The following is a 13,605-nucleotide window of genomic DNA, read 5'->3' on the forward strand; positions in this document are numbered from 1 at the left end:
GCGGCGGTGTGCGGTACCCCCAGAGCGGCGGTGTGCGGTACCCCCAGAGCGGCGGTGTGCGGTACCCCCAGAGCGGCGGTGTGCAGTACCCCCAGAGCAGCGGTGTGCAGCCCACAGAGAAGCGATGTGCAGCCCCCAGAGCAGCGGTGTGCAGCCCACAGAGAAGCGATGTGCAGCCCCCAGAACAGCGGTGTGCAGCCCCGCTGCCGAGGCAGCCGGAGCGCTCCTTTGTTCCCACAACTTGAGCCGAGACATCCCCGGTTGGGTTTTGTGCCGCAGCACCGGGCACTGGCGGATCCCGGGAGCCAAGTGTCTGGGCTCACGCATGACTGCCCCTGATTACATTTTACTGCGTCTAAACTTGAGTTAGAAGACAAAAGCAAGGTGAACATAATGTGCAGTGTCACCCGTAACCTCTGAGCCGAGGGTGAGGATACTGCTTCTCGTTAAGGGCCGGTAGACCTTTAATTTATCTTGGCAGGCCGTCTTAATACCCACCTTAGCCTTGCCCAATAATAATGCAGAAATAAAATCTGGTGATGGCAGGCAGCCTGCAGCACAGCCGGAGCTTCTGTCAGGCCTCAGTGCACCTGCACCAGCTTATCAGTGTGCTTGTGTTTGCTGTTCGGGGCTGTAGGTGTAAATGGATGTTCAGAGCAGGTCCTGGAGCCTCTCTGCTACAAGATTTGCTCTAAAGTTCAGAAATAAAAGTAATAACGCCTCTCTCTCACTTGAGTTTTTCTCAACTTGAGCAGAGGCAGTCAGGTAACAAGGAACTGCAAGCTTTCTGCTAGGCTTTAATCCATCCTAAACATAGGAGTGGGACAGTTTTCCCAGAGTGGTGGAACTAGGGATGCAGCTCTGCCAACCTCACAAAGCATAATTTGGAGCAGTACAACTAACACAGGAACCACAGTGGTGACAACCAAGAAGGTGACTCCTGTTACCTCATGCCTTTTCCTCCTGCTTACATTTTATTTTGCATTTATACATGCATCACTGGCATAAGGGAGGATCTCTTTATGGCAAATAATACTACATGCAACCAGTACATTTCAGTATCTAAAGACACAACTGGGGCCATCACTTGCATACAGCTAATATAACAGCTTCTCACCTTTCTAATGATGGATTAAGTTAAAGTATTGTGGCTGTAGCAGCATCATGTGCTGGCTCTGGCATTAGGAAACTGTCAGGGATTCACTCATATGTTTGTTGTTGCTGTGGGTCTTGCTATGTGAAAAGAGAAGAAAATAGATTCTGGGTTGAATTTAGTTTATTTGACAACAGCAGTTGAGGTCTGCAAAAAGTTGTTACTGCCAGAAGTTTTTGAACAGAGGATTTCAAATTGACTGCAAAAGTTACCAGAGTATCTAAAGCTCAACTACCTATGTATTGCCTCACTTCTACTTAGAAGGGCTAAGTAATGTCTTTCCCTCTGTAGATCTGGGATGCATTATCAGTTGTGTTGGTGATAAAATATGTAATCACTGAATACATTTTGTCACAGTTGGATGAAAATCAGTAAGAATGGTCTGCTGGGATTTCTGATACAGATGTCAGCAAAGATATTTGGCTCAACTACAAATTAGAGGTTAGTTTCCTTTGTGTGGGTTATGAAGAAAACCACAAGTTTAAGGCAGGCTTCCTAGTGCAGAATGGGCTCTGTCTGTGAACAGATAGTACAATAACTCTTTGACCTAAAGCTATATGGAAGCTACCTGTTTGAACCCTGAAATATGACCAGCTACATCTATAACTTGATCCAGCTGTCTTTTTCAAGAACAGTACTTTGTCTTGCCTCATATGCTGTAACAATGCTGTTGCTACAAAATCTTACAATATTTAAGCAGGGGAAGTAATAATTTGTGGGCTATTTAGTTTAGTCTGCTTTGTAGAAGCAGCACTGCCATTGTATGAGTAAGATAAGTATTCCAAGTATTCAAGGGAAAGACTGTATTTATTCATTATAGTTTCTATTCTCATATATAATTTGACAACCCTTATTTTAGGGGAGGAATACTGTAATTGTAATTTGGAAAACACAGGGTTCTGAGCTCAAGGGCAGTGTTTACTGGGATACCAGGTGTGCTGTATCATTATCAGTGTTACAGGGGAAACTGAATGTGGCTTCTCAAATTGGGTTTGTGGTACAGAGTAGCCAGATGTAGGTGAACACTTCTTGTCTATGCCTGACTAGTTTTCCAGTGGGGGAGAACAGATGCAAATTTGAATAGCTTTGTCAGTGTTGTCCTTCAGCTTATCTGACTCCAGAAGCTTATCAAAGAAAAGTTCTGGTTTTGCACATCTTAAAAAAAAAAAAATAGTCCTACTAGTGCATGTATTCAAAACAACAGCATTGTAGCTTCAACTGTCTTTTTTTGGAAATTTAAGTCTTGCTGGAAATTGTATTTTAAAAAAGTAGATGTTTGGGATTAAGAGTTTCCCTGTTACAGAAGGGAAGTTTGTGCAGGCTGATTTGGGGTAGAGCAGGAATAAATAAGGCTCATTCACTGTGTTCTGCATATCTGGGAAAATTGTTTGAATTGGAGTCTCAGCTTCTATGAGAGCAGTGGCGTGAAATGCTTGTATTCTGTTCTTGTTTATCCTAGAGTTCTCTACTGGCCTTTTTATTTAATGACTTCTGTAACCATTCTTTTATTTCTGATTGCATTTTTAGGCTTGCTTTTGCATTCCTTGCATTTCATTTTCTTTTTGATGGCTCTAACTGTTAAAGAATATCACTCATCAGCTTTCAATTAAATACATGACCACAAAAAATAGCATCATTAATAGAAAGTGAAATGCTGTTTTGCTTGAGATGAAAGAGCCTGTCTTAAAAGGCTGACATTTGTGTTTATTACTAGGTTTTCAGTTTATGTAGAAATAGTTGGGAAGGCAGAACTCGCTAAAAGGAGTTTTTCAGCTCTGTGTTCTTAAAGCTATGGGTTTATGCAAACTAAAACATGAGGGAACATTCTGAGAGGAAACAAAGCTCTTCAACATGTGTTTTTGCAGCAAATGTTATTTCTGCTATTGTTGTTCCAAGCAGTTTTGTGTATTGCATGATTCCTGTACCTGACAGGAGTTAATCACGGTATTCCTTCTGTCTCACATGCTTAAAAGGAGAAGATTCTTCCTGGACTTTCTGTGGGACTATTGCTTTCCCAAGCAGCAGAGCTGACTTCTGTCTTTGCCATTGCCTGCATGATTATCTTATTCCAGACTGAAGCTGTTTGTGCTTATCTTTGCTCTACAGCTTGGGAAAACAGAGGCATAGCTGGCCATACACATCTGCACCCAGGACTGAACGCAGTTGGGTGCCTTACATCACCTCATGTTGGTTGTTTAGTGAGTCACTTTTTGGGCAGAGAGCTAGAAAAGAATAAAGAATAGTTTTATCAGTATGCCCTGTGTGTTTTAAAGCTTAGGCTTTATTATTGTCAGAAAGACTGTTAACTGTGTTGAAACAGGTTGCTGTAAAACTTCAGTCCCATTAAAGCAATAGGTGTGTTCTAGGTGGATTTTTTTGGAAAACTCATTTTTGTAAAGTAGGTTGCTGAGTAATGCTTAAGGAACAATCTCTGCTCATGTACTAAGTGCCCCTATGGAAATGAGTCAGATTGTCTTTTTTTCTTCTGCTTTTTATCACATTTCTTCTGACAGGTTAAAGTCTGCACAATAGCTAAGTAAGCAAGAATTCGCTTCTCCACATAATACAAACTACAGCAATGAGCTGGTGCTGGGTCCCCAAACAGTGTGAGGGGATGTAACTTCTTTAGAAGATATTTTCATTGTCCTTCATGTTTGCTGTGTCCTCCACTCAACAGACAAAGATTCTGCAATGTTCCAGTGAAGATATTCCAGTATCTTAAGTTTTTCTAGTTCTGAAGAAAAGTGTCAATATACAGGGAGCTTTACAAGGATTCATACAGTACAAAAAAAAAAAAAAAAAAAAAAAGCAGCAAAGTGCAGGTGGTGCCTCTTGTAGCCCTTTCCAAAAAGGACTCCAGCTGCCCTGCTGAACACCAACCAGCTGCCTGGTGAATCCTGATGCCGAAGCACAATGAGCTCTGAAGCTTTCCTCTGGCTGAACAGGATCCAGGATCTTCACTGGCTTTGAGTGCAGCAGCACACTCAAGATGGATGCCTTCCATCCAGAGCACTTTAGAAAAGGAGATGAAATACTTTCGGCCTGTGACTGCTTCCAGCATTCACCCTGAGTCTACTAGTTTTTGTGATTTTAGTGGTAGTTCATAGGAATGTTACTTCTAAAAGCAGATATTCCTGAACATGACAAATAGTTACATAGAAATGGCTCAAAAACATCACATTTCTTTGCACAAAAGTTGGTGGATTTGGAATAATTGTAAAAATACCAATTTACTCCTTAATATTGCTTGTTCCTTTGCTACAGAATAACTTGACTTTTGATTCGGTGTCACTTTGTGACTTGTACTTCAGATCAGTTTTCTCCTTCCAAAATAATCCTTTCCTTTTTTTTTCCTTTCCTAACTCTGTTAGTTTCTTTGAATCCTTGAAAGAAGAAAACTGGAACCATTTTTTTTAGGTTTTTACCTTCTGTAGCCTCATCCTAACTTTGTCTCTGGAGTCTGTAAAATCTGATGCTGCACACAATCATATTTTCTTTTGGAGGAATTCTTTCCTTCCTTGCATGCCTCCCCTTAAAAAACCCAAACAAAACCCCTGAAAGCACAGCTGCTGCAGTGGAGCCCAAGAACATTTGCTGTAATGGGGGGGAACTTGGCTCACTGTTGACATGTGGGGCTTTCTGAGTGTGAGCAGAGGGCTTACCCTCAACACCTGTCCCAGGAAAACATCTTAGAGATAAAATGGATGAGAAGTTCATTGACAATATTGAACTTGAGCCTGTAAGTTCTGTCGTCTGTTACCAGCTGAATTTGTACATTGCAATTGGATTTCCCAGGCTGTATTTCTGTACTGTGTTCAGTACTCCTGCTGCTCTGCCCTGTGTAGTTGTCCTGAGGACATTGTCAGAATCGACATCGTTGGCCCCCAAGGAGCTGCTCCCAAGTGTCCAATTAGAAGTCTTTGGTGGTTTTGGCTTCATTACCCTGATTCATCTTCTATCTCCAAGAGTGCCTCTTGTGGGATACAGGGCAGCTTGAATCAATGAGATGAGTGTTTAAGATCCTTTCAGTTTTGAAGGGTACAGTACAGTTTCACTGATAAATTTTGGGGCAGTGAGAGAAGTCAAGCTGCTGCTCTGAAATGGATTTCATTAAAATACTTTGAAGATCAACATGTACTGAGTAAGGAGATTAAATCTGAGCATGAGCAATGGCCAGGCTTGACTCTTCCATGTCTGCTCTCAACCTCCCCTTCTGCTGCAGGCACTGCGTGGGATCCCATGGATTGGGATTTCTGCCTCAGTGGAGCTTCCTTTAAGATCAAGGTTCTTAAAAATGATGACTCATAACAAAGTGTACAACAGATTCCCTCTGAATACTTTTTTACCTTCAAATTTCTTCTGGAGTCTTGATTTAGAAAGGTACCTTTTGATCTTGATTTAGAAGGCTCACTCTTAGCAATTTAGGTGGTGTTGAAATATTTGTGCTTTGGTAACTAGAAAATGGTTTGACATAGCACAAGGACAGGTATTGTATGAGGAACAATTTTACATACTGCTCTGAAAGATTGGAGCTAGTGGTAAGCTGAAATAAAATGCTGCTTAGAGCAGCAAGAATCGTATGCATTTGCAGCTGTATTATTATTTTTAAATAGCCTCTTGTGCAGCAAACTTCTCAGTAGCACCAGTTATTTCTGTGAACTGGATCCCCTGTGAGATTTGTACCTGACATCTGGATGGATGATTAGTCTTTGAAATTCCTGGGGAAAACAGCCCTGAGCTTTTTTTATTTAACTTATTTATTATTTAAAATTAGTTATTATTTAAAAGATCTTTTCCTTTTGGCTTTGGTATGTCTCCTAACCATACCTGTCACTGCTTGGGCCTGAGTTCATTCCATCTCTTCTACAATGAAAAGCCAGTTCTTCGTTCTCAATCACTGTAGTTCTTTGCTTATTCTGAATTTTGTGTTTTCCTTGCTCTTGTCAAAAAATCTATTCCTGCGTATTGAGCAAAGAGTACTTTTAATAGTGTTCTGAAGACTCTACCTGTGGAGGAGTAGAAAACATGCTATGGCGTTTATTCTTTGAAGGCAGATGAGGAACTGCTTTACATAGAAAGCAAAAAGGGAAACTCTTTGCTCCTTGCACTTTACATTTACTTTTGCTGTATAGTCTTCTTGACCTCACATTTGATACTGTAAAGTACAATATTCTTGGTGAATATCTGAAATTTTCATGGCAATAAAATGTCTGTCATGGACTTTCATCCAGAGTTGGCAAAAGCCTGGGGCTGCTGTTTACATGATAAAGTTATTCCCTCCTTGTGTGAGCCAGGCATGTGATGCTTGGTAGTGATAATCTTTGAGTGATGAAACATGGCAGAAGTTCTAAAACCTCTCCAGTTCATTAAGAGTGTGCTAATTATACCTGCTAGGTGAAAGAGGACTTATCCTTTTTATTCTCCTCATGATCAACCCTGTTGATCATGAAACCTCTGACATTGCTGTAGCTTTGCAGCAGTTACACTGGGCTCTGGGTTGGAAGGAAAACAGTTTTTCTTTGGGCAGTGAAAATAATTGGGAAGCTGAGGGTTTTTTGGCTTTGCACCTTCATGCTGTGTTTTGGTACAGAAGTCAAAGATCCCCATGTCACTTATCTGACTGTGAACATCTTCCATTTCTTAGGTCTCAGCCCATGAAGTAATAGGGCTTGCAAAGTAGTGAAAGATGCTTTTGAAATGCCCAAAGGAATGCTGAATTTCATCCAGCCTCTTCACATGCTGTTGTTGTCCCCTGTTCTGCAGGTGCCTCAGTGCAGATAATTTTTTAACCTGTGCAGTAGCTGTGGATGCTCATGAGGAACAGAGTGCAGCAGAAGCCTGTCAGGTTGTAGGAGGTGAAATGGTGATTGGGATGTGTGGGAGAGAGCTAGATAGCTAGGGAGTTTTCAAACAAAATAGATTTTTATCAAAAAAGCCAATTAATAAAAACTGAAATATTTCTTAAAGGTGTTGTTTTTTATGAAAGTTCATAGAAACATAAGCAAAGCTATAATGGGAGTGTTTTCATTGGAAGCCTGCCTGGCCTTCTGCCAACTTGTCTGCTGCTTTCTGTAATGAGATATTGAAAGACTTCAATTCTTTGACTATGTCTTACTCCTTGGCATCAGGCCTATTTTGGGGGAGGAGGGTGAAAATGTGAGCATGCCTGAGGTTCTGTGGCCAGCAATAATTCCATCAAGGCGCTTCCTTCCCCATTCCCAGAGCAGTTTTCTGTGCACATTAGCTGCCCTTTGAGGAAGGGCAGCTTCGAAGGGCGTCGGTGCTCAACGCTCTGCAAAAGGGGTTTTGGCAGGAGAGCTGAGATGTGGAGCTGCCAAGATCATTTACCTGCCAGTGGTGGGAATGAGCTGCTGTCAGCAGGTGTGCACGACCCTCCTCTTTGTCAGCTGGAAATTCTCTGCAGAAGCCTGTGCTTTTTTCACAGATATCTTTGAGGGATCCTCATGCAGCAGGGACAAGTACAGGACTCCTGAGGGAGGGAAAGATTTTGAGGCTTTGCCTGAAATGTGCTAGAGAAATTGAGAAGAGTGTTTGAGAAGTTGAGTAAGACGGCAGAGAGCAGTTAAAGATTGGGGTGATTTTTTCTCTTCAACAAAGCTAGCCTACATTTTCATTCCAAGTCTTCATCTATATCTCCAAAGGGAAAACCCTTCTCTCCTCGAGGACTATGTCATTAAAATGTTAGCTGGCCTAACCACAGATTACTTGCATGTTTCCATAGCAATGACACTTTGTAGAGCTTTATATTACACTTTGCAGGGTATCTACTGTACATCAGCCTTTTTGAAGCTGAGTAACTGTCTTGGAAATCCTCTGATCTGTTTTCTGCTTGTCACAATGTAGAGAGAGTGTAGATTGAGAGCATCAGAAAGAAGGCTAGTAAACAAGCCCATGAAAGTGCTGAGGGACTTAAAATTGACTTTATCAGAATATTTGGTAGTTGTGATTATTTGTAACAGTAAGCTAGATTTAGTGCTGCATTTAAACCTGCTATGCTCCTAAGTGTCTGGTTTGAAGCTCTTGGAAAATACTGGAAGAAATAAGTTGTGGAGCCATTCTTAGACTAAGTGGCATCTGCCTTAAAAGTGAAAATTAGAGTTTAATTAACTGGCAGGTTAATTTTGTATGCAAATACTGCAGCCAGGGAAGAAACAGCCTGCTTGACTGGATACTGCATGGGATATAGCACTTGGATAACCAAGGCATTCTTCCTCTTTTCCTCCTGAATCAGTGCCATTGAAAACCCTCACACACAGGGCTTGGTGGCTCTTAGATCATGTAAACTTGTAAAAATTTTTTATTCAAAACCTGACTGGGGAATGTGTGTATCTCATTGAAGTCACGGCCTACTTCACTGCAGTTAAATCCAGGACCAATATAGCCCACGATTTTTTACGAGAGACTTTAAAAGAAATACAGCAGCGTTGGGCTTCAGACACTTGCCAGCTCTCCTGCCTGCCTGGGTGTTGGAGGCGCTTTGAATTTCAGAGAGTCAGCTCAGTTAAAGTCACGAGTCACCTTTACAAAAAACTATTCTGCACAGTCAAGAAAGCATCCCAAAACTACCTTTGGCAGAGCCCAGGCCATGGGCTTGTCTCTCCAAGGCCCTGCACGGCAGCTGTGGGAGCAGCTCAGCTGAAGGTACCTGCTGGAAATGGCACAGCAGCCTTCAGGGCCTGACGTCAGCAACATCCGATCCCACGCCCGGCACGCATTGGCTGCCATCCCTCTGCTCCATCACCAGCTCATTTTTATTTCCCCCTTCTAAGTGACACTGAGCTAGGATTGGGACTTAGCTCAAGCTAGTCTGCTTGGGAAAGCTAGAAAGAGGGAACTAGAGCTGCTAAAGAAATTAAAACCAGATATGCCCGTGAATGCATGAGGGAGAGCCAGTCTGCTCTTATTGCCAGGTGGTCACTGAGGGCTGAACCTGATCTTTGGAATGTTCTCATGTGGGACTGAAGATTGCAACTGAGCTGTCACCTTTTGGGGTTTGGAAAGATCTGTGCTCTAAAGCTGTCCTAGAGACATGGTAGGGGAAGGATGCTTGTGTATCTGGTGCAAAGAGAAAGTTCTTTATTAGAACGGATAGATCTGTTGTGCTGTTAATCACTTGTGATCAGTGTTTCTCTCCCAGGAAAAAAGAGGCAAGAAACCATCAGGATCATTCACTTTAATCAGAGCTGGTTTTGAGATAAAGTAAAATTTTGCCTGTGGCTAGATCAGAATTGGACTCAGTGACATGGAAAGAAACATGGCTCCTCTTGAAAGCATTTCTGTTGACTTCAAGCCAGTCTTATCTTACTTTACTCTAGGATTTTAGATCTCTAATATTCATTGAGTTAGGTATATAAAACTGGATTGTTTTGAATTTAAAATCACTCTTTGAGTGGACTCTTTGAGTCTCTCTGTAGCTTCTCATAGAAATGGCACAGGATTTCTCCTAGCAGGGTTCTTAGTACCATCTAGGTACTAAGCAAAAACTTCTTTAGGATGCCTCTCCTAGCAACCTCTTGGGCCAGCATTATGTGAGCAGCAGCATGGTGGATGCTGCTCTGTTGCAGTAGACTTGCCATGCCATTACAAAATATTCCCCTTTGTTATCACAGGGGCTGGGCTGTGAGGTTTTTAAACTACCTTTGTGAGTGTTCTTTGTTTGTACAGACTAAAGTCTCTGGGCTGAGAGGGTAGCCAAGAAATGCTGAAATGGATGGGCATGTTGGCCTGTAGGGTAAAGCAAGAGCAAGGGCCTGGTTCTGTATCCAGTACAGGGGAAAATCTATTATGACTCAGAGAGCTCGAAGCATTGAAAGTAAAGAGTTAGATACATAGCTCTCTGGAAACAGGATCCACCCTTGCAAATAGTTTTGTATTTTTGAAATGTGCAAGCTATTAAAAAGCATTTTTCAAAAGTCTATTGTGTAAAGGACTGGCTTCCATGAGTCAGGTTTTACAGGAACCGGTCCAAGCCTTATTCTTTTCCCTGAAAGAATTTCCTTCCAGTTTTCTCATGAAGAATGAAATTCTGTAGGCAACGTCCCGATAGTAAGAACTGATATCTGCCTATTTAGGGAAAGGAGAAATTCCCACCTGTAGTAGGGACACTTGGTGTAATGTCTAGTGCTCTGAATCCAAACTCCCATTCCTTACCTTTCTGGTCTTTCTTTGCTTTTCTGTACCCAGTGCTTTGGAGTGAGCCCTAACAAAACTGCCAGATAATCCCACAGTGTATAAAGGAGCAAGACTTAATCTTACAAGGAGGGATAGAGAAGTATTTAAGTGTCTTAGAGAACACTTGAAAACCCCTTCTGGCAAGCCCCTACTACCAGTGTAAAACAGGTTTTTTACACTGTAAAATACCTTGAAGTTGTTGATATGTCCAGGCCTTAATTTGGAGGTCCCTTTGAAATAATTGAACTGGTGCAGTTTTCTAAGAACTCTCTGCGCTTTTGTGTGTTTTTTATGTGTGTTTTTGAGGACTCAGAGCCTACAAAAGATTCTGAAGCGAATCTACAGGTATTCTGACCTCAGATTTACTGTGACACTGATGAGACTCAGAACTGCTGTAGCTGTCCTGTCCCAGATATGATCTTGGGAGCAGGGAGGACCTGATGACATTTCTTAATTCAGGAACTTTGAAAGGGGGAGATGGAACAGCCCAGTGAATGCAATTGATCCCACAGGCTTAGCCTGGATATGTGTTCCTCTGACCCTGGATGGGGCTGGGAGCTTCAAGCAAAGTAGGGTTGGAGCCATGTCTTACTCTCAATGGTGCTTTGTGCAAATACTTGTGCACTACACAAACAACTGTAGTAGTTAAGCTAGAAATAACTGAAGCTTCCTAACCAGGAAGGTACTTCACTGAATCTGAAGGCTTTCACCTTCCTTTTACAACAAGACCTGTTATTGCCTCACTAGATGTGTGCACACCTGAAAGTTCCCAGCTCACCCCATAAAAAGAACCTGTATGCTACAGTTTAATGCTCGGTCCCACAGAATGAATGCTGCTATCTGAATCAGGTGTTTGGTCAGCAACCCCAGGGTGCAAACGTCTGGGTCAAGGTTCAGATTTAGTTTAGATTGGCTCAATTAAAGCATCTACTGGTTTGTCAGAGAACAGTGAAGTTACTGTGTTGGATATTCAGCATGAAATGGTATTTGGAACTGCAGTTGGAAGCCTGTTTTCTCTTCTTTAATGTGGGAGGTGTGGCTCGGAGGTGAGCAGCTGCATGGTGCCAAGTAGCACACCTCTCAGTGCTAAGCCATTTCGTGCTGAAGCTGGAGATCAAAATCTTCTTTCTGCTGCCTTTATTTGTGTTTCTGTGTGTACATGAGGATTGTGCATCTGAAAGATGGCTGTTGTCACTGTGTCAGGCCTGCTCTCTGGTGCTTGTGTAATCTGATGGCGAGGGCACAGGGCTGGGAGCAGATGTTCAGGGTCTGACTTAGAAGTATGCTAGCAAATCAATGCGTGTAGCTGCTTTCTTACTCTGAATGCGAATGGGACCTGTCCCTCTGTAAAACACTCTCATGAAATGCCTAAAAAATGCTTATTTTTGGTGGCAGTGTTCCTGATGAAGTATCCAGTCTTTGCAAAAGAGGGGAGAGCATTCAGGACACCTTTCCCAAAGAAAATAAGAAAGAAAATGTATAATACATTTCTGCTCACAGACCAGTTTCTACCAGTATGTGAATGTGCCTGTGGCTGCTGAATTACTGATTCAGGGCTTACAGTCAGGTTTATGATAAAGTTGTTTGAGCAAAAACTGGCCAAACAGAAACAGCTTTGGTATCTTGTATGCCCTTACACTGTGTAACCTATTTTGAGAATGGAAGTAAAAGCCATTCATATTTGCCATGAATTCAGGATAGGGGAATTCTGGGCAGGTGTGCACCAGCCCTGCAGGTGTGCAGTTCTGCCTGCCTGTTGGGCATCTGTAGCATCCCCTTTCCTTTGGTAAACACTTCAGCTTGCACTTCAGCAAGGCAGTGCAGGCACTCTGTTATCTATTGTCCCCTGTCCTCTTCCCTTATCACCTCATGTCCTGTACTACTCAAGGAGTCACAGCTTTTGTTCCAAACAGGAGCCTAAATGACAAACCCAGTGTAAAGCATGAACCTTGAGTCTGTGACAGAGACAGCCCTGCCCAGCCACCACTGCTCTCCAGCAGTGTTTTTCCCTCTGAAGAGTTCACCTGTTTGCTCTTGTGGGCTGGCTTCAGAGCTGCTGATGCCTGAGCAACTGGAGTTTTCCATAGTGGTGCCCAGTGCTCTCCAGGCTGTGGCTTTCAAACACAATACACCTTTGTCATTTGTTTGGAGCTTTAGGCGGCACCTGCCCTTGTAGTCGTGCCTGCACCAGTCTTCTTTTAACAAAAACTCACATTTCCTCATACTCCTTACTTTTCCCCTCCCTCAACGTTTGATACTAAAAAATCTCAGATCACAGTGGAACAGTTGACTTCAGACTTCCTTTAAGATTACAAGTTCCATTTGGTTTGAGAGAGCTTGAAAGCTGAGTTCAAGATGCACATTTTCTCTTGTTTTTTTGGTGGTTTTTTTTTTTTTTCTGTAGTGTTTCATTGACAGTTTAGTGATTATTTTCTCCTGTTTACCTTCTGTTAATCTGTTTTGCTTTTTCAGCTCTTCCTCCAAAGCCCCCCAAACCAATGACTCCAGTAAATACAAATGGAATAAAGGACAATTCCAGTTTCTCTCTGCAGGAAGCAGAGTGGTACTGGGGGGACATCTCAAGGTAAGCAATATTGTTAGAATTTATTAATTAAAATGTATTAATATATATTGTCAAAAGTAGGATAAGCCAGCTAGAATTCAAGACAAAAAGAACATGCCTGTTTCAGGCAGCATTACACTGGAAAGGAATACTTTAGGACTATGCTTGGCAAAGCACCTAAGTGAAAGTATTCAGCTGGATTCAGGATATTTAATTTGTTGTTCTTCTAGTGCAGATGTTGCCAGTCTTGGTGACAGTAATTTTTGAGTTTCTAAATTTGCCCACATATACAGTTTTAAAAAGAAGATAAATGCTTCTGAATCTGATGTTTAATAAAGTGTTGTAAGCATGCGATCCTGGAATGCATGCAGTTCAGCAAAATTTCAGTATAAAATAATATTTCAGGATAAAAGGAGTTGCATTCTTATTTTTGGTTTCTTTAATGTTTGTTTAAAATTTCAGCTATATTAATTTCTATTACATGGTGATATGAAAAATAGCTCTTACAAATGCTAACCATCATCCAGCTATGCTGAGCAGATGATAGAGACACATACCAAACAAATTAAGTTTTGCCTCTTAAGAAAACCCTTTCCTATGCACTTGAGAAAATAGATTGCTTGGGCTAGGTTCAGAAAATGAAAGGCCTGTTTTTATATACTTAATTAAATAAAAGAACTGAAATGTTCAGTCATCT

At 41.9% G+C, this 13,605-nt stretch overlaps 1 protein-coding gene across 2 annotated transcripts in view; it reads left to right on the plus strand.

Moving 5' to 3' along the window:
• Window positions 1–13,605, plus strand: part of PIK3R3 (phosphoinositide-3-kinase regulatory subunit 3) — a 78,177-nt gene that overhangs the window by 48,306 nt on the left and 16,266 nt on the right. For both annotated transcript variants that reach the window (XM_053950033.1, XM_053950035.1), the window contains one exon: window positions 12,818–12,929. In XM_053950033.1, the coding sequence (XP_053806008.1) occupies window positions 12,818–12,929 (112 nt within the window). The remainder of the gene's footprint in view (window positions 1–12,817; window positions 12,930–13,605) is intronic.

The sequence above is a fragment of the Vidua chalybeata genome, chromosome 9 (assembly GCF_026979565.1).
Source record: "Vidua chalybeata isolate OUT-0048 chromosome 9, bVidCha1 merged haplotype, whole genome shotgun sequence".
NCBI classification, from domain to species: Eukaryota; Metazoa; Chordata; class Aves; order Passeriformes; family Viduidae; genus Vidua; species Vidua chalybeata.